Here is a 21625-nt window from a genome sequence, read left to right as displayed (position 1 = left end):
AAACAGTGATATTACGTGGTTATAATTATTACTTGGGGTATGTACAACTTTAGAAATACCGACAACGCCCAAAATAGACTATTTTTTGGGCTTCATCACTGAGAATATCCGCATTTGTACGTTTTGTGAATTTTTTGTTGACAAACTTTAAAGAAAACTTCTAATGCTCTGCTGTTTAGTTTTTTTAAATGCCAACTTGCCTTCAAATACTACCATTACTTAATTGTGTTAGTTAATAAATTATTCTAAATAAATGTGGATTTGAATCAGAAATCCATATAATAAGTTCATTCGTCAAAAAATGAAATAAAATTTATAAGGTGTTACTTTTTATCACACTGTCCAGTATTTGGAGCAATTATTAATCAACGCAAAGAGTCAATTAATGTAATTCGAATACTGGGATCATATTAATTGGTCCTCTTTTACAAATATTTAAACAGTTTTTTTATTTTCTTAATGAAATAAGCAAACTATTCGACAATATTAATACCTGTAGCCTTTGAAAATTTATTAAAATTTTAAAATAATAATAATCTAAAATAGCCTCTTAAAATAATCTAAAATATCAATATTCTATGGGTATGTTGATAAATGAGGTCTAAATTATATATCGATTTATCGATTTATTAATTTATTGATTTATTGATTTATTAATTTATTGATTTATGGATTTATTGATTTATTGATTTATTGATTTATTGATTTATTGATTTATTGATTTATTGATTTATTGATTTATTGATTTATTGATTTATTGATTTATTGATTTATTGATTTATTGATTTATTGATTTATTGATTAAATTGATTTATTGATTTATTGATTTATAGATTTATTGATTTATTGATTTATTGATTTATTGATTTATTGATTTATTGATTTATTGATTTATTGATTTATTGATTTATTGATTTATTGATTTATTGATTTATTGATTTATTGATTTATTGATTTATTGATTTATTGATTTATTGATTTATTGATTTATTGATTTATTGATTTATTGATTTATTGATTTATTGATTTATTGATTTATTGATTTATTGATTTATTGATTTATTGATTTATTGATTTATTGATTTATTGATTTATTGATTTATTGATTTATTGATTTATTGATTTATTGATTTATTGATTTATTGATTTATTGATTTATTGATTTATTGATTTATTGATTTATTGATTTATTGATTTATTGATTTATTGATTTATTGATTTATTGATTTATTGATTTATTGATTTATTGATTTATTGATTTATTGATTTATTGATTTATTGATTTATTGATTTATCGATTTATTGATTTATTAAGGATTTATTGATTTATTGATTTATCGATTTACTGATTTATTACTTATTGATTTATCGATTTATTAGTTAATTAATTCGTCTGTCTCTAAGTGTAATGATTTATTGATATATTACTTACCAGTAGTATTGATTTATTGATTTGTTAATTTATTGATTTCTTGATTTATTATCTTATTGATTTATTGATTCGTCTGTCTCTAAGTGTAACGATTTATTGATTGATTACGTATTGATTTATCGATTTCATGATTTATTGATTAATTGATTTGTCTGTCTCTAAGTGTAACGATTTTTTAATTTATTGATTCGTCTGTCTCTAAGTGTAATGATTTATTGATTTATTACTTTAATCCTGCTGGGTCTCGGTCTCGTTCTCGGCTGAGAATTTCTTTCTCTCGGCCGAGACTAAAAATCCGAGTTCTGTCGGACCTTACTGAATAACCCTGTATAATATGTATTTTCTTTTCAGAGCGAGATGGCTGTTTTGGACAGATTGGGGCGAAAACCCACGCATAGAACGCATGGGAATGGACGGTACTAACAGATCCATCATCATCAACACGAAAATCTACTGGCCCAACGGCCTGACTCTGGACACGACCACAGACCGAATCTATTTCGCCGATTCCAAGCTGGACTTCATCGATTTCTGCAACTATGACGGTACAGGACGTCAAAACGTCCTAGCCGGTAGCCATTATCTCCTCCATCCTCATTCCTTAACCATTTTCGAGGACACCCTGTATTGGACGGATCGCCAGCTGAACCGAGTACTTTCCGCTCACAAATTTAAAGGAAACAACCAGACTGTGGTGTCTCATTTGATATCGCAACCGTTGAGCATCCACGTGCACCATCCCAGCTTGCAACCGATCACTGGGAACCCTTGTGCTCAATCGAATTGTGAGCACATTTGCCTGGCTAGTCCTTCGTCTTCGTCAGGGTATACTTGCAAGTGTCGGGCAGGTTTTAAATTGACGCCTGAGGGACGGTGTGCTGAAGATGACAGTGCTTTTATTCTGTTGATGAAGGGATCTCAGATTATTGATGTGGGTCTGACACCTGGCGAGAATGCTGCTAATGGAATAACTCCGGTGATTGGTGCTGAGAATGGTAAACAAGTGGAGTACGACAGGAAGACTAACACTGTGTATTGGTTGGAAGGCAAACCTGACGATGAAGACAATGTAAGTTGATGTATTTTTGTTTTTCACTAACGGGAACTAAAATTTTATCAGTATCTACGATCGTTTTTTGTGACAGTACATAATATCAAATGTATCTTAGATTGTGTACCATATACTAAGGGCTGGCAAAGGTTAGTCTTGGGCCGAGATTTCCGTATGTAAGAAGAGTACAATGCGTTTATAATGTACTGAACAAAGAGAGGACAGTAAACACGTTGCCAAACGTATGAAATAAACCGAGAAACTGTGCACATCGCTAAGAGACGTGGAAGGGGATATAGCAGATTTGTCGCAGTTGACCGGTCGACCCAATCAATACCTCTGCAGTACTTAAGTTCTAGGTAAAGGTGTACGTCATGCGTTCAGCTTCACGATTTAATTACGTCTCGTGATACTTGATTTGTTTATTTATTAATGAGTCGTTGTAATTTTCCCTATAGCTTGAATTTTTTTAAGTGCAAGCTAGAAACACTTGCATTTTTGGTAAAAATAAGTGGAATTCAGTGGGTGTTCGATAGTGGTCGCGCTATTAGAACTCTGCATTCAAAAATCGATATCTCGAAATCTATTAAAAATAATAGATTGTAGTTTTTTCAAGAACTTTGTTATTATTTCTGCTGTATTTTCTTTGTAGACAGTCTGTGAAAATCTTTATCAATAAAAAAATTACACGATGTAGTGGAGATAGTGGACCCCCCTGTTTTTATCCGTTCTGGATTATAAATTCGTTCCGTTTCTTTCTTGTTTACATTGACTTCATTTACTGTCTCTTGGAGTGTCAATTTTATGTTAATGCTCTAAACACCTCCGTTCTTTTAACTTTATCATATGCCTGCTGAAAGTCGATAAATAAAATTATTTTTTATTTCCTTTAGTGTACTTTATGGACAACCCCGTTAGGAGGAGGCAACAAAACCCAACTTTTGGGTGTGGATAATGGTATAGTGGGTGCTCCAAGTGCCATAGCCTTCGATTGGTTAGGAAGGAACATGTACATAGCCAACAGGTTGGCTAGTAATTTCGAGGTGGTCAGGGTTGATGGGAAAGTCCGACACAGAACTATTATTTTGGCCAATGATGGTAACAAGACTTCTGTGGCTAAACCAAGAGCGATCTGCCTGGATCCTACTGAAGGAAAGTTGTACTGGACTGACGAAGGTGGGAATGGAGTGCCACAGAAAATTGGCAAGGTGAGTTTATATCAGAGATATAGAGACATACAGGGTGGCGCACCTCATTCGCCTCGGTTGATTATATGAAAACAGAAAGATGTAGAAACAAAATATTTTATGGGTATATGTGGGGAGACAATATGCACCATTTAAAATTATTTTGAAATATACCGGGTGTTTCAGAACTAAGATCCATACCAAAGTTATATTTTTTCTTATGGAACACACCCGGTATTATAGTTCATTTTTGTATTCTTGGGTCCAAAAACAGGCATTTTTTATAAGGGTTAAATATGTTTAAAATTTTTGTTTTTTTGAGATATTTAAAGATATTTAAATATGCATGCTACAATAGAATAGATTATTAACACCCCGTACATTACTTTTCAGAATTATATAGTTACTGTGCTGAGTTTAAAGGTAGAGAAATAAACTTTACTGAAAAATGTTATTGCTTCCGTAAATTTATACAGGAGTACCAAAAATTGCTGATCTATTTAAGAGATTTATTATACAGGGTGTCCCAGAAATAAGTGCAAGTATTTTAACTGGTAGTATAGTTCAACCCCAGAAACACGCCTATGAGTTTTTTTTGGCGAAAAAAAAAACTTGAAAATTCTAAATTTTTGAAAAAAAAAATTGGAAATTTTTTTAGTTCTTAGTTGAAAAACATAATTTCTTGATAATATGGCAACATAGGTATTAGATGAAATTTACAAGAAAAAAACTCCAGAAAAGATCCAGTGGTTCTCAAAATTTTAGCAAAAAAACTCTTTTTTTGGAAATTTTCAAAGTAAAATAACTCCGTTATTTTGGACTTATTTGAAAAATGATAAAGAGAAAATATGTTTCTTTTAACCCCCTTAAAATACTTGCACTTATTTCTGGTATATAAAAACTTTGTTATTTCAAATGCCTGTATTTTTTAAAATAAATCGAAGCAAATTCAAATGCTCTTTCAAACTATATTAGGTTTTCCTATACCTATCTAGCTCAGATTTTGTATAAATAGCATGTATGATGTATGATAGTGCTATATCATATTTATATTGTCTTGTAGGAGTATAACTTATATGAGCAAAATATTACATGATCTGAAATATCGTTAAGAGGAAAAATTTAGTGATTTCCACTATAGATCTTATTTTATTTTATGACACATTTTAGGTAAACATGGACGGATCCAACCCAGTAATCCTAGTAGAGGACATCGACCGTCCCGAAGCCATAACCATCGATATCGACTCAAAAACCATCTACTACAGTACCCAATACCCACCCATGATCCTCAGCATAGACACTTTTGGCGGACGAAAATCCACCATTTTGACAGAGGAAGGTTATATCTCGATGCCAAAAGCCATCAGCGTCATCGGTAGCAGACTGTACTACTTGGACCCTAGTTACGAGAAGTTAGTGCAGGTGGCACTGCCCACTGGTACCAATCCAAGGATGATATTGGAAAACGAACCCGATCTAAAGACATTTACCATATTCAGGAAAAGGCCATTTGTGAGAAATACAATGAAAAAAGTTTGTTTATAGATTTAAAATTAATTAAATTTACAGGGAGATCACCCGTGCTTGATTAATAATGGAGGATGTGAGCAGATTTGTATTCCTGGGGAGGCTAGATCGAGAAAATGCGTTTGCAGCATAGGTTACAAGGGTAATGAGATCAGTTGTTCGCCGTACAAGACGTTTGCTGTGGTTACACAATTGGACAAAGCAAGAGGGTATGGAAATTAAAATTAATTTTAAATACATAGCTAATAGGTAGTTGGGGGTTGGAACCTTTGGTGTTACAGTAGCAAAATAAAGCTCTAATTCACCACAATACACCCAAAACACTTTATATATCCCCCATATATCTAATTTTTAAATGTATGCTTTTCTTTTTTTAGATATAGTTTGAAAGACTCTTCCGAAGCGATGGTTCCAATAACTGGATTGGGACACCATATTCTACACGTAGATGTTCATTATGCAGAAAACTGGATCTACTGGGTGGAATTTAATAGAGGACTTTGGAACGGAATCTTCAGAATAAGACCAAATGGAACAGGTGATTATTTTTTCAAAATAAATGATTTATTAGACCATAAATAGATACATTTAATTATTGCTATTGGCTCACTCCTCTGCGACCTTTAGAAAACTATTGTAATTTTTTTCTACTCTGTGGACTACATTCTTCAGCCGTATTATTTTGAAAAATCTAATAACTTGGATTCTGAACCTTTTGAGTATTTCGGACTTCCATTGTCTTTATTTATTTTGATTAACACAACGTTTCGGTCAGAAGGATCACTCACCGTTATCAAGTGTAAACTCTTCACAGAACACACTAAAGAAGAACGCTAACTCCCATGCATTTTTTTGTTTCAAAACGGTTTCAAATTTGTAAAGAAATCTGTAATCTGTATATTGAAGTGGCGCCATCTAGCCACCCAGGAAAGTAACAAATGTGGCGGCAAATTTAAATAGATGCAATTTATTTTTAAGCAAGACGTATTGACTTGTTCGCCAGTTAGAGCCAATCAGATTTCTACAAAATAATGTGTAGTCATCTGATTGGTCCCAAGTTGGCAAACAAGTCAAATGGTAAAAAAAAAAAGGATTTATATATAAAGGTTAAACAAGGTTAAACTATTGTAAAGTGTTAAATGGTTTGCTTATATTATTTTATGTGCATAAAAACCTACAATAAATAATTTATTTAATTTACAGAAAATTATACCATGAAACATTTTACAAACAAATAAAACAACAGTTTAAAAAGTATAATATTTATTATAGTACCAGATTTAAGAACACAACAAATATCGTTGGAATACAAGAGAAAGTGACGTCCATTAGAAACAATGTTTTATTTACGTGTATTTTTTACATATGGACTTGAACAATTGTGTAATATCACATTGTGGAGTTTATGTACAAAAATATGGAGTTGATCAATTTTTTTTTTGTAAAAATATATGGCGTTGTAAATATTACATTGTTAAAAAATAAAATTCACGAACATTTGGACTTGGTTAGGTTAACTCACCTCACTTTCTCGGATTATTAAATAAAATTGTTAGATAAATCAAAGACCTTTAACTTAAACCTTACCTTTAATAAAGACCTTAAAAATCAAACACAAAACAAAGTTCAAAAAAATTCAAAAATACAAAATCACGATTGTAAAATGAAGATTGCAAAAAACACAGCCAAACAACCAGAAAACAGCGAAACGCACATCTCCGTTCAATTGCAAAACACAACCGAAGAGGAAGGAGGAAGCCGGAAACGGAAAACTGATTTGACATACAGAACAATGACAGAACATAATTAATAGGCCTATTTAGGCAACTATAAAAACAATTTTGTACGCAATTGTTAGGCAACTAGAAAAATTAAAATAAAAATACGCCATCTAGCGCCCCAGGAAATTACTACCCCAAAAAAAAGATCGTTCAAGGTCGTATATCTCAGTTGACTGGCCCTGAAACTCTTCTCTAAAGCCGCGTCCACATTGATCGCGAGCAGGCCGAACGCACACGTGAAACACGAAAAACATGACAAACAGGCGGAGCGAGATGTTCGCGGCGCTTACGACGCTCGTGGTGTTCCACGTGCTTGCAATCACATAAAATGCCTGTTTCGACTGCTCGGCTCTGTCGCGGTACATCAAGCCAACTTTGCGCTTTTTTTTCGATCATATGGTATATTATTAATAATATCAACTATTAGATATCACTAAAGATCGAAAATACGAGATATATTTTTATAAATACACTTTTTAAACTTTTAAGGCAGCAGTATTTATAATATAGGAAATTCAAATAATTCGTGTTAACTCAAAAGCTCAAAAACGATTAGATCAATTTTTTAAAGCTTATAGTAATACTTTTAAATCGAAAAACGAATGCAATTTGATGTAATCAAACAAGTAATAGTCAACTAAAGTAGAGGTGGGAAAATTAAATAATAATTCACAAGATTTAATCATCTGCTGATGATATTAACATGGTTAGCGAAATGGGCGTATTATAGTGCAAAAATAAAGTGTTTTGGTGTATTGTAGTGAATTATTGTTTTATTTGTAACACCAAATGTTCCAACCCCAACTGTAATAAATTAGAGAGATTAAATTATTGAAATCCCCAAGCGAATATTCGCATGTATTTAATGGCAACTTATGATGACAAAGTGATGGAAATACCGGTTCCACAAATTAGCCGCGTTACTTTCGCGACCGTTCCAGGGAAATACCGCTACAAAATATCACGATTTTGTAAGTCCTCCAAGATTCGAGGGGCCCCTTCGCTGTCTCAGACTCGTGGCCCCCGTTATACTAAAGACGGCAGTACTCACCATCATCGGTTAGAAAGCTTGAATACGAGTTATGCTGTGCACTGGTTGTAATTTAAAATGTTTATTCAGTAAAAATAAATAATGAAACCATTGAAATATAACTTAAAAGTTAAAATAAATAAATTCAAGTTTATATTCATAATTATTGTAATCTTTAAAATTATAAAAAATAATAATAATTATTCGATATTTTAAACAAAGAAAATTCCTTCATTTAATTTCCTAAATAGAAAATGCCATTGAGAATTACTGGGGCCTGATAGTTGATAATTATTTTACATGTGGACACCGTTGCTTGCGAGCCGAAAGATCTTGAGAAACACGACAAACAGGAAGCGCAAACAACGCAAGCACAATCAGGAGCAAGAGCGCGAGCAGGGTCATGAACAATGTGGACGCAGCTTTAGATCTCAATTCATCTTATAGTGTCCTTTAGTAGACCGATTACAAAAATGTCTATACCTATGTGGCGGATTCATCTTTCCAAAAAAATCCTTTATGGGTATTCCGCCACTGCACTGCAAGAAAATCTACAAAATAAAATAATTATTTTTTGTAAACACTTCTCTGCGTTAAACCTAAACGGACGCTGCTTGTCAGAAGTTATGTTTACAGTAATACAAATTTGCCTAACAAAGAAAAAAATATGCTTAACGTTTCGGAAAGTTATCTCTTTCCGTCGTCGGAAGCAAAAAATACAAAGAATAAAAGAAAAAAAACATTTAAAATTTTTCGTCATACTATATTGTTATATTATTATAACATAAGCAAAATCAGAATGGAAAAGATGCATATAACGTCCGCCGGACGTTATCATAACGGCCGGCGGCCGTTAAGTTTCTAAGGTAATCGTAACGTGTGTCACCTGCAACAATGACTATTTATTGTCAGTTGGACTTTTCAAAAATTGGGAAAATAGACCATAGCGAGATGTCGCGAGAAATTCCGTTGGAAATACAGGAGGAAGCGGCTGCGGCTACTCAAAATTATACTTCCGACTATAACCAGAGAGAGATATCAGCAGGAATATGACAATTTTTTGAAGTGGCGGCAGGATAGAAGTATAAACAGCGTAAATGAAGCGGTATTGCTGGCTTATGCTAAAAGAATGTCTGAAATGTATTCTCCTACATCACTGTGGACAAAGATATCCATGCTGAAGCTTGCGTTGAGAGTATATGAAAACATCGACATATCAAGGTAAAGCCATTATATTCTTCGATATTTAATCATACTCATCTAAATTATATTTGTTCATAGATTTGGTAAACTGTTCATGTTTCTGAGGCGCAAAAACGAAGGTTATTCACCAAAAAAAAGCCAAAGTTCTGTCGGAGAATGACATAAATAATTTTCTACTGGATGCCGATGATTACACCTGGTTACTCGAAAAATTGTATTGGTGCTTGGTATTCTTGGAGCTTGTAGGCGCAGCGAGCTTTGGTCACTCACAGTTGATGATTTCGAAGATTCGGAGAAAAATATTCTTGTCTCATTAAGAAATACTAAAAATAAGAAAGATAGGAAATTTCTTATTCCAAAAACGGGCAAAAATACATCAACCTGCGTCCTCGTAGCTTTGACAATCCAAAATTTTTCATTGGTTACAAGAAAGCAAGTGTGTTAAGCAAATCGTCGGTATACATACCATCGGGGCGTACCGCAGAAAATTGCAAAATTTTTGAACTTGGAGAATCAGAACGTTATACAGGGCATTCATTTCGTAGATCATCAGCAACCATGCTCGCCGAAAATGGTGGTGATTTACTATCGCTAAAGGAGCTAGGAGGATGGGAGTCTTCAACAGTGGCAGAAACTTACATAGAAAAATCAGTTTCAAAAGAATGAAAATAACAAATCAACTTTTTCATGATAGCTCCAAAAATAATGTGTCTTTAGTGGATACAAATATTTGCCATTCTTCAGTAGCATCATCTTCTTCTATAAAATCTGTAAATCCCTGGGAAGGATTACAGATTTCTAAGAACAACAAGTGCACTTTTAATTTCCATGTTCATTATCATGAAAAATGAATTTTAGTATAAGACATTATGTATTTTTTTATCCTTACTTGTGTTATTGTTCAATAAAATTTGTTATTAAATAGTAGTGTTTATTGCTCTAAAAATCTGCAGTATGACGAAAATCTAGAACGCAACACGGCCGATAACAAATAACGGCCTTGGCTGCTTATGATCCTCGGCTATCGCCTCGGATCACAAACTTCAGCCCGGCCGTTATTTGTTGTTTATCGGCCTTATTACGTTAATAACTATAAATTCAACTATTCGAGAACACTTTACTTTTTTAAAACAGATACGTCTACAAGAAACCGTTGACGTTCTGTTAAAATGACATTTTTAACTTGATATTTAAACTTCAAAATTAACAAATACTACCTGATAACAATTACATAATAAGGTAAAACCAAAAAGCCCCAAACTTTCTGTATTTTTAAATTTTACGTATGTTTTGTTTATTTATCTTGTTGTACCTATTGTTCCTTAAAATCAAAGAAGCGATTGCCATACATTACTAACATCTACAGATGCATGAGCAATACATTTATTTTTATTAGATTGAATTAAAAAAGCCTCTTTTATTTTTCTTTTAGAGGCTATCGCTTCTTTCATTATAATTTTGGCGTTATTAAAATTTATTCTGTGCCCTGTGTCCCAAGAATGCTGACAAATCTTAGATTTGTGAAAATCTCCCTTTCTTAAATAATCTTTATGTTCTTTAATTCAAACATTTAAGGGTCTAGATGTTTCATCAATGTAAAATTTATCGCATTCACAGGGTATTTGGTAAATTCCATTTTTTGTTTGTTGTTAAGTATTCATTGGTTTAGTATGTGATAAAATGGATCTAAGTGTATTTCGTATGTTATATTGTTTTCTTATCCTTCTTATTTTTTCCGAAACGCCTCGTATGTGTGGAATTGTAAGTTGTAATTTTATTTTGTAGATTTTCTTGCAGTGCAGTGGCGAAATACCCATTAAGGTTTTTTTTTTTGGAAAGACCGATTACAGCTTTGATTTTCTGTCTTTGCTTATAAATCTCTTCAAGCTATATCTTGTCGCTGTTGCATCTGTTAATAATTTATTATCTTTTTTCCCCAGAACTGCAGCATATAATCAAAGACGGTATTGGTAGCAACGGTATCAGAGGAATCGCCATCGACTGGATAGCCGGTAACCTCTACTTCACCAACGTCTTCCCCCACGAAAACTACCTAGAAGTCTGCTGGTTGGACGGCAGCAACCGCAAAGTTCTGGTCAAAACGACAGCTGACGCTCCCAGGGAACTGGCAGTGAACCCAATCAAGAGAATACTGTACTGGATCGATTACGGACAGTACCCACGGATCGGAAAATCGTACTTGGACGGTTCCGGTTGGCAGGCTATCATCACATCGGGCGTCAGTAATCCAAGAGACTTGACAATTGACATGAACACTCATGACGTGTACTGGGTTGACGCAAAACTGGATATGATTCAGAAGATTTCGTTTAGTGGTGGTAGCAGACAAGTTGTCAGGTAATTTTTGATGTTTTCTTTTAATAAAATATCTAAAAAAATCATCGATTCTATCAGGAACACATAAGAATGAAGATATAGTATTTACTTCCTCGCTCTTTATATACAGGGTGTTCCGTTTTCTTGTGTTTTACAGAGTTTCTCATTTACAAAGCACAAAACATTTAGAATTTTGACTTATATGTCATGAAATGAAATTAAAAGAAGCGCCCCCTTGAGTTTGCTCGCGCACTAAATTACTAAATTCATGAAATATCGATCCCTATATATTTAATTTAATTTTTTCGAGTATTACAGAAACGTTTTTTTAATTGTAACGAAATTGGTATATTAAATTTATATTTTATATTAAAAATTACAATAAAAAATTGTAATTTATATAACATATAATTTAATTATAATATACCTATTTTCTCACAATAAAAAATTGTTTATATCAATACTCGATCGAACGTTTCTAAAATTAAAACAATTATTGATGTTATTTAAAAATTATGTATTTTACATACCTATAAACTGCAAAAAATGTACAAAACAATTCGAATCTTTCCGAGGATTTGGAAAACGAAAAAATCTGCCATTTTTGTTGTCGCAATTAGGAACGCTATAGTTCTTCTTCGCAGCTTTGCGTTCTCGGTCGAAAAAAGTCATGGCAATTAAATATGAATAATTAAAATAAAGTGTACTTGGTAGAATAAGTACAAATACACCAGTAATTAATGAGGAAATTGTCAAAGTCACACACCGAATATTCACAAAATACAATGAAATCAAAATATCGACATATTTAAAAAACAGATGAATATTTGTTAACTTTTTAATGACAAGCAGCGCCTCTAGTGTTTGTTCGCACAGTATAGCTTTTAGTTCCAGCCATTGCCATTACAGAAAATGTTCTAAAGGGGGATTATTTGTGATATAAAGATGTGGTTTTCACATTACTTTGCTATTTTTTTATGAAACCCAAGATAACCCTCTTACTTCCTAAAATATAGGGCGATTTTTTTTACGTATAATTCAGTAGCGTAACTAGTTTTTCACTGGGAGCTGTCATTTTCGAAATATGTGTCAAACTTTTTTGTTTTTTTTAAACGCGATACCCTGTACATTATTTTGTTTATTTTATTTATCTTGTTATGAGCCTATATAAAAATATAGTATACTCTTTATTGAAAAATCTAGTCAGTTGTGTAATAAAACTCAATTTCTTTCTTCTAGGCGTAACCTACCAAACCCAATGGGTATTGCAATTTACAAAAGCGATGTGTACTGGGTGGATCGAAACCTCAAGGCTGTTTTTAAAGCTTCTAAATTGCCTGGAAACACCTCTATACCTACCAGGGTTCGAACAAATTTGGATAAGTTGAGGGATATCGCAGTTTTCGACATAACCAATCAACCTACAGACGAGAGTAATTCTTGCAGGCGATTTGGCAACGGTGGTTGTGAACAATTGTGCTTCTCCTTCCCCGCTGATGCAGATATTAGACATTCCTTCAAGTGTGATTGTGCCGTAGGGCACATTGCCGCTGATGGTAAGCTAAAAACATTTTTTTCTTAAATCACTGTTTTTTTTTATAAATTTATTTTTTTGCTGTATTTTAAAATACACCTTTGCATATGTTTACATATCTCATTAGTTTTAATTTTTAAATGGGTTTGGGAATGTTGTATAAACTTTTCTATTTATATGAGAAATCTCCCCACCAAAGATGGCACATGTTTTTTTTAAGCAACCTGTATTTGTGAATTTGTTTTAGGAAGAAAATGTGAATCTGTTGATGAATACCTGGTGTTCTCTACTCGGACTGAAATAAGAGCCATCAACTTGGATCCCCATTCGACAACTTTACCATTTTCTCCCATAGGCAACTTGACGAATGTGGTGGGCATCGACTTCGACTACAAGCATCAAACTTTGTTGTTCACCCAAATAAGACCGTGGGCCAGGATTGCCAGTATGCCTGCAACGATGCCAGATGGCAAGAACATCGTCAACATTAAGAACAAAGGTACATGGATTATTTTTTTTTCAGAACTTTTCAAATATTATGAGATCTGATATGAAAATATTTTAGAACTTTTATACTTTAACTTTTAACACATTTATATTACAGGTATTAATCCAGAAGGAATTGCCTACGACTGGACCCAACAAAAAATCTATTGGACCGACTCATCGAATAGAAGTATCTATGCCATGAACTTGGATGGTTCCGACTTGGTCATGATAACAAGAGTAGAACGACCCAGAGCCATAGTCATTGACCCTTGCAATGGTTTGTATTTTTCAACCTTTTTTTCTTGATTCTCTGTTTATAATAAACCCAAGAATTAACAGTTCATTTCACTAGTCTGAAAAAGTAGCAAAATAACCGTTCGGCATTTAACGTTTTACGTAAAATTGGCAAGGTATTTTTACACAAATGAAGAAGGAAATTAAAGATAAAGGATTATACCATATCCGCATTGTAGCACATTTTTAGACAACTTCTTTATTTTTAAGATTTTGATGGTCAAACATCAACAAAATATTCCTTATGTTTGGACTAAGTTTTCTCGAAAATAAAGACATAATTTAAAATTCCGTTACGATACGGAAATAGATTGAAGTTTTGTGATTACATTGATATATAATTTGTATGGTTTTGTAATAAATTGCTCGCTATTTTATGGCAAATTCTGAAGCGCTGCAAACTTTAGTCAAGCCTTAATTAAAGCACGTGTGTTTGGAATTTTGGCTGTGGCTTAACACGACAGGATCGGGCTAAGCCTTAGGCAGATTTCTGAAATATAATATATATTTTCAAATATATATTTTTAATACATATTATTTATTAATATACACTAAAGCTGTAAGAATTTTGTTCATTTCATATATGAGCGGGCCGAAAAACGCTCTTTACCATCTTTTGATGGGAGATGCACTAATATCTCACCGACACTTTACGACATCGTCTGTTGATATTGAAAAAGTTTTGCTTGCCGTATCGGTGAGAACCAGCCCCTGGACAGCCCACCTGATGAAGGGTAGGCCCAGAAACCGGTTATGGGAGTAGAGCTTGGTTCCCCCCTTTCTTCTTACGACGCCGTCTCCTTTCGAAGGTTGGCGATCCAAATAGCTAACGTCATTCTAGATACAGCCATACGAAATATGTCGTTTGATGAGCAACCAAACCATCTACGAATGTCCTTTAGCCAGGAATTCTGGCGTCTGCCGATAGATCTTTTGCCCTGGACTTTGCCTTCAATTATTAATCTGAGAAGTTCATACTTTTTACCCCTCATTATGTGGCCTATGTAGCGTGTTTTTCTTTCTTTGATGGTAAGCATGAGTTCTTTCTGTTTTCTCGTTCGATAAGAACCTCCACATTTGAAACTCTTTGGACCCATGATATTCTTAATATACGGCGGTAAATATACATTTCGAAGGCATCTAGTTTTTTTTCTAACGATATGTCAAGAGTCCAACTCTCACACCCGTACAGGAGAACTGAAAAAATGTAGCATCTGACCATGCGTACCCGTAGCTCCAAACTCAAATCTGACCTTGTGAAAAATTGTCTCATATTTATAAATGTTTTTCTAGCCTGTTCTATGCGGCTTCTAATTTCTTTCTTCGGGTCGCATTGATCATTTACAATACACCCCAAATACTTGTATGAAGACACTTGCTCTACTGGGTCACCGTTGATATCCAGGTGAATCTGCACAGGTGTTTTGGTGAATGCAAGAACCTTCGTTTTTGTGGTATTTATGAGGAGACCGCAGTTTTCACTATGCCGAACTAATTCATTCATTAGCCTCTGCAAATCTTGTTCATTCTCGGCCAGCACAACTGTATCGTCGGCATACCTGATATTATTGATCACTTTCCCGTTAATCTTAATTCCACATTCGATTCCTTCTAGAGCTTCTTTGAAGATAGCCTCTGAATATATATTAAATAAGAGCGGTGACAGCACACAGCCCTGTCTTACACCTCGTTTAATCGTGATTTCTTCTGACGATGTTCCTTCAATTTTAACCACTGCGTTTTGCTGCCAGTAGAGATTTGTAATCAATCGAATTTCTTCTCTATCTATTCCGGTTGTTTTGAGGACTTCTATAAGTTTTTGATGGTTAACGCAGTCAAAGGCTTTTCTATAATCTATAAAACAAGCGATTACATTGACATTCATGTCTCTGCAACGCTGAGTGATAACGTTTAATCCGAATAACGCCTCACGAGTACCTAGGCCACTGCGAAATCCAAATTGAGTTTCGTCTAGTTGGTATTCGCATCTTTTATAAATTCTGGTGTGAATATTCTGAGAAATATTTTGAGGACATGGGACATCAGACTTATCATGCGGTATTCATCGCAGTTCGAAGCGTGGGTTTTCTTTGGAAGGGTAATAAATGTCGAGCGTAGCCAATCCGTTGGGATAGTCCCTGTACGGTAGATTTTATTGAATATGAATACCAGCAGTTGCAACCCCCTTCTGTCCTGTTCAGCCATCAGTTTTATAACTTCGGCATGAATATTGTCTGGGCCAGTTGCTTTTCCGCCTTTTTGGGATCGTATTGCGTGAATTACTTCGTCTTTGGTAATTTCAGGTCCTTTTTCGTTCATGTTTTCATCCGCTTTCGGTGGAGTGTTCGGTCTGCTATCATTAAATAGTTCTTCTACGTATTCCTTCCATCGTTGTAGTTTATTCTCTATTCCTAAGATGATGTCATTATTTTGGTCCCGTAAGATAGCTGTGGAACGTTTCTTGTTACAGTTTACCATTTCTTTCACCTTCTTGTGTAAATTGAATGTGTCGTATTTTTCTTGAAGATTTTCGATTTCACTACACTTCTTGGTCATCCACTGTTCCTTTGCATCTCTGCATTTTCTTCTAATCTTTTTGTTTAGTTCAGCATATAATGCTGGATTTGCCTTATGGGTTCTCCTTTCATTCATGAGCTCTAGGATTTCAGGAGTCATCCATTCTTTTTTCACATTAGTTTCAAGGTGGCCAATGTCATTTTCCTGAATAAGAGTTATGGAGGTTTTTATCCTATTCCAGGTTTCCATTATATCCAGTTGTTTTTCATTTTGGATTTTTGTCATTTCACATTCGATCCTGGAACTCACTTGAGTGTGTACATCCGGTATCCGCAGTTTTCTAGTGTTGATTCTAGGAGTTGGTTGCGTCTTAGCGATCTTTTTGAATCTTCTCATTCCGGAAATCCATAACGACGGGATTGTGGTCGCTATTAACGTCTGCGCCAGGATGTTTTTACTGATTGCACGTATTTCTTCAGTTCTTGTCCAACAAGTATAAAATCGATCTAATTCCTTATGATGCGGCCTTTTTTATCAGCAGGAGATTTCCAGGTGTATAGTCTTCTAGGATGTTGTTTGAAGAATGTGTTAGCAAGCCCCCCTTACGACATTCCCCCCTTTACGACAAGCAAAACAATTTTCTTTTTACTTTTTATTCTTTTCTCTACTTTCGATTTTTCGAAATTAGAGAAAATACACAGCTAAAGGCAAGAAAATATTATTTATTTATATATTTTCTTCGGCCACAGACCCGCTTTACCCGCTCCCTGATGGCGACCCGAAAGTACAGCGTAATACACTCTTAACTTATTTCTTCTTTACAGGAACCTTATTCTACACTGACTGGGGCAAGTTCGGCACTTCTGGCAAGATCCTCCGAACTACCATGGCTGGATCACTAAAACGAGTGATAATAGACAAGAACCTGGCTCAACCGAGTGGTTTAGCGATCGATTTTGATGAAAACAAGCTGTATTGGACGGATGCAGTCAGGGAAAAAATCGAAAGAAGCGACATGGATGGAAAAAACAGAGAAGTTCTGGTTGCAGCAACTATATATCCGTTCTCGATCACTATATTTGGTGATTACATCTACTGGACCGATTTGCAGCTTAGGGGAGTGTACAGAGCTGAAAAACACACCGGAGCTAATATGATAGAAATGGTAAAAATGTTTTGTTTAAAAATTTTTGTTTAAAATCGAGTGATTAAGACGCGTTACATCTGGACCGCACTTTAAACTTGTTTTAATCTTGTTTTAGTCATTTGCTTAAAACTATAAAACTCTGTTTCGAACATGTTTGGCGTGAGGGTGTTTTTTTTTCAATATAAAAATGTTTATTTTGATTTATTTTTATAGGTAAAACGCCTGGAAGACAGTCCTAGGGACATTCAAGTTTATTCTCCTAAACGTCAAAACTGTGCTTACAATCCCTGTCACATAAATAATGGAGGGTGTGCCCAAAGTTGTCATCCTGCACCAAATGGGGCAGCAGAATGTCGGTAGGTTACAGAAAAAAAAAAATAAAAAAGTATTTTCCTCTCAAGTTAGCATGTAGAGTACTTATGGAAGAAACTCACTCATATTCAAATCTAGAATTCCACTTTATCTAAAGATGAAAACATTCGACCAATGTGTTCTACCAATCATGACCTATGCATGCCAAACCTGGATACTTGAAACGGACATTATAAGGAAACTGCAGGTCAATGGAACGAAATATGCTGGGAATAACCAAGAGAGACCGTAAAAGAATAGAGTGGATATGATAAAAAGACCCAGGAAATAGATATCGATGTCATCCACAGAGTCAAATCCCTCAAGTAGCAATGGGCAGGATATGATATTAGGAAATTAGCAGGGATAACTTGGGCCCGCATAGCCAACAATAATAGACGACAATTATTGGATCCAACTACAAAGAGAGTATCTAAATGTGTGAGGGAGGCTACACCATAATTGGAAATGGTTGAACAAGCTGGAAATGATGATGATTTTCTTCTTAATTTTTTTTCTAAAAGTATTATTATTGTTTGCTAGTGTTATTATTGTTTCTCAGTGTGTGAAATATAAATTTATCCACGACTCGTCTATAATTTGACTATTATAAATGAGTTTATGAAATAATAATAATATTCATTATTCACTAGTGAATAATGGTTTCATTATTCACCGCTTCCTGGGATATCTCGATCCAAACTCCAAACAAGAGCTATTTGAAGTTTTCAATGTCACTTTTTGCATTCATCTATGGGGTGTTTCAAAAGTTGTTTTTCTTGTCACGAGATTTTTAAAATATTTTTTGCTCCTTAAACATTCTCTTATAATATATCTCGCCATGTAAACAAATTATTAAACACCATTATGAAGAAACAATGTTAAAATTCCCTCATTTTCTACTCTAAAATTCGATTTAAAAGTTTTCAATGTTATTTTTTGCATTCATCTATGGGAGGTTTCAAAAGTTGTTTTTAAAAATAAAAACTTATATTAATATTATTTAAATTTTTTTGATAGTCCTGGATAAAGTATAGTATTCTACTCGCATATAATGGCTGTTATTCACTATTCACTTGGATGATTTATGACACTTGCCTGCGCCTCATGTCATAAACTTAATCCGCGTGAATAACAGCCACCATTATATGCTCGTTGAATAATATACTATTATGATTGTATTGTATTGACTAAGAGTGGGTCCCATGGGGGGAGCCTCCACTGAGGCCGCGAGGGCCTATTGTGGCTCAGTTTCTACGCGCTCTAATTTACAAGAGCGTCAAAGTTCACCCTCAAGACCCAGCCTCCTAATATAGGCCGTTATGTCTGAGGGCGATATGTCTCCTAGGTCTGATAGGTCTAGCATGGGTTTGCCAAACATCTCAAACCTGGTCGTGCTCCCAGCGGGGCAGGTACACATAACGTGCTTCATTGTTTCGTCATCTTCCATACAGAGTCGGCATTCGGCGTCTTCCACCAGTCCCGTCGTCTGTAGGTGAGATCTCAGCCGGCAGTGGCCCGTGTACACTGCAGTGAGCACACGCGTTCCATTCCTACCGGCCTTTAGGAGTTCTCCTGTTCTATGTTTGGATGGCCCTGCTAGGATTTTCTTGGCATGTTCCATTCCGGGACTGTCATTCCAGTCCCGGAATGTCGCACTCCTAACCCATTCACAGAGCCTTCTCTTGCGAGATTTTTAGGAATGCTAAGTGTCGGTTCTGGCCCACGAATGGCGAGCCTGCACCAATTTTGGCGAGGGAATCAGCACGTTCATTTCCCTCTAGGCCGACATGTCCCGGTATCCATATTAGCGACACTTTATTCCTATCTCCCAGTATATTGAGTAGTTTCTTACAATGAAGAATCGTCATAGACGTGCTTTTCGTTGCCTCAAGTGCTTTCAGCGCGGCTTGACTATCGGAAAATATGCATATTGTTTTCCCGGTGTATTGCTGTTCTACCAGCAGTTGCACACAGGTTTCAATAGCATATAGCTCAGCTTGGAAAATCGTGGTGTGTTTTCCAAGACTGTGGTAGATCTCAGTCTTTGGACTGCTGCAGTAAATTTCTGCGCCAGATCCTTTTTCGTTTTTGGATCCGTCCGTGTACCAACACATTTCCGCATGTAATAAACCGTTTCCCGGCTTATCCCACTCGTTCCTATTCGGAAACAGGACGTTGTAGGTGCGCGTCAAGAGTTGGACTGGTGGTGTGAGATCCGAGACCATTCCCAGAATCTCATCCGACTGTAGTTCTTCTACTAGCCGGTTTTGTATGAACATAATTGTTCCTTGGCTTCCTCGTGCTATATTTAGAAACCTATATGTAGCCCATCTCGCCTCTCTTTCCAAAAGAATTTGAAGAGGAGGTAGGTCGAGTAGGGTTTCCATAGCTTTTGACGGCGTGGATTGGAAGGCACCAGTCACCGCTAAGCATGCTTGTCCAGTGCCTTCTATTAAAAGATCAGCCTACGGGCGAGATTTATGACGTCACGCTAGTTAGATATAACGGATTAATAAATATGTTGTAGAATACATGGAAAACATAATTATTCCTCAGATTTTTGGTTTGTATTTTAAAAATGATATAGTTTAAATGAAATATACATAATATACAGTTAATAACTACAACATATATACCTATTTATAGTAATAAATACTTTGGTAAATAAACTATGAACCATACAAATGCAGCAAATGTTTTTACAATGTACAAATAATGTATAGGTACATAAGATAATGGGTAAAATGTAAATATATTTTTTAAATTTTGGGGGTTTGAAAATCGATCTAATTTAACAAAAACATTTAATATCTACTAATAGTGATGTATTATTATTTGCATTCACAAAATTTATATTATGTATATTTTGCAAGTATCAATGTTCGAAAATTATATTTACAAATAATACAATATTATCTAAAAAGGCGTCAGCGATGGCTATGAAATGAAGATCGCTGGCATTTTTATGATATAAAGAATTATTTAAATTTTTGATTTTCTTGGGATTTTTTAGGTTCGGGAAAACAGCTGATTAAGTTTTTCATTTGGGTTTTCATTATTTTTATTTGGTTTAAAAAACGCGTTTCGGCTAACTATAGCCTTCACAGTGTTGTGTCATATGGGGCAAAATAGTGTCGAATCCAATCCAAAAATTACATATACAATATAATTCACACCTCATAATGTTTACTGCAATTAATAAAAGCTAATATAAACTTATCAAAAGATGACCACATATTTTTTAAAATTATTATTCTTAACACTAAAATTATCTACATTGACTATGGAGTAATGCAGTAAACATTATGTGCGTGGTGTGAATATTTTATATGCAATTTTTTTGGATTATATTCGACACTATTTTTTCATATGATTCTAACACTGATGGAGGCTATAATGTTAGCCGAACCGTTTTTTTTTAAACCAAATAAAAATAATGAAAAAATCAATCAAGGCAGCTTTTCCCGAACCTTAAATTCCAAGAAAATCAAAAAATTTAGAATATTTAGAATCAAGGTTCAAGAATATCAAATTTTCCAAGATTGTAAAAATTCTAGTTAATTATTTTATGTGTACAGTTATTTTTAGGGAACGTCATCGATGTTCATTTCAAACCAACTAGACGCCGATTTTTTCGATGATACGGTATAATTCTTACGTAAAATGTAAATAACATTAGACCAATTAAAACAAAGAAATATGAATTTCTTAGTATTTTTAGTAACACCTTTATTCTTAA

At 34.4% G+C, this 21625-nt stretch overlaps 1 protein-coding gene across 1 annotated transcript in view; it reads left to right on the top strand.

The window, feature by feature from the left end:
• Positions 1 to 21625, top strand: part of LOC115890149 (low-density lipoprotein receptor-related protein 2) — a 159243-nt gene that overhangs the window by 103405 nt on the left and 34213 nt on the right. The window contains exons 19-29 of the mRNA XM_030910308.1: positions 1784 to 2501; positions 3377 to 3691; positions 4841 to 5185; positions 5243 to 5409; positions 5578 to 5738; positions 11155 to 11572; positions 12791 to 13107; positions 13333 to 13584; positions 13690 to 13851; positions 17210 to 17550; positions 17746 to 17888. Coding sequence (XP_030766168.1) covers positions 1784 to 2501; positions 3377 to 3691; positions 4841 to 5185; positions 5243 to 5409; positions 5578 to 5738; positions 11155 to 11572; positions 12791 to 13107; positions 13333 to 13584; positions 13690 to 13851; positions 17210 to 17550; positions 17746 to 17888 — 3339 coding nt within the window. The remainder of the gene's footprint in view (positions 1 to 1783; positions 2502 to 3376; positions 3692 to 4840; positions 5186 to 5242; positions 5410 to 5577; positions 5739 to 11154; positions 11573 to 12790; positions 13108 to 13332; positions 13585 to 13689; positions 13852 to 17209; positions 17551 to 17745; positions 17889 to 21625) is intronic.

This window comes from Sitophilus oryzae, unplaced genomic scaffold (genome assembly GCF_002938485.1).
Source record: "Sitophilus oryzae breed Bouriz unplaced genomic scaffold, Soryzae_2.0 scaffold_85_pilon_pilon, whole genome shotgun sequence".
Taxonomy (NCBI): domain Eukaryota; kingdom Metazoa; phylum Arthropoda; class Insecta; order Coleoptera; family Curculionidae; genus Sitophilus; species Sitophilus oryzae.
Note: the sequence above shows the minus strand (reverse complement) of the source record. Positions and strands in the feature narration are given on the sequence as shown.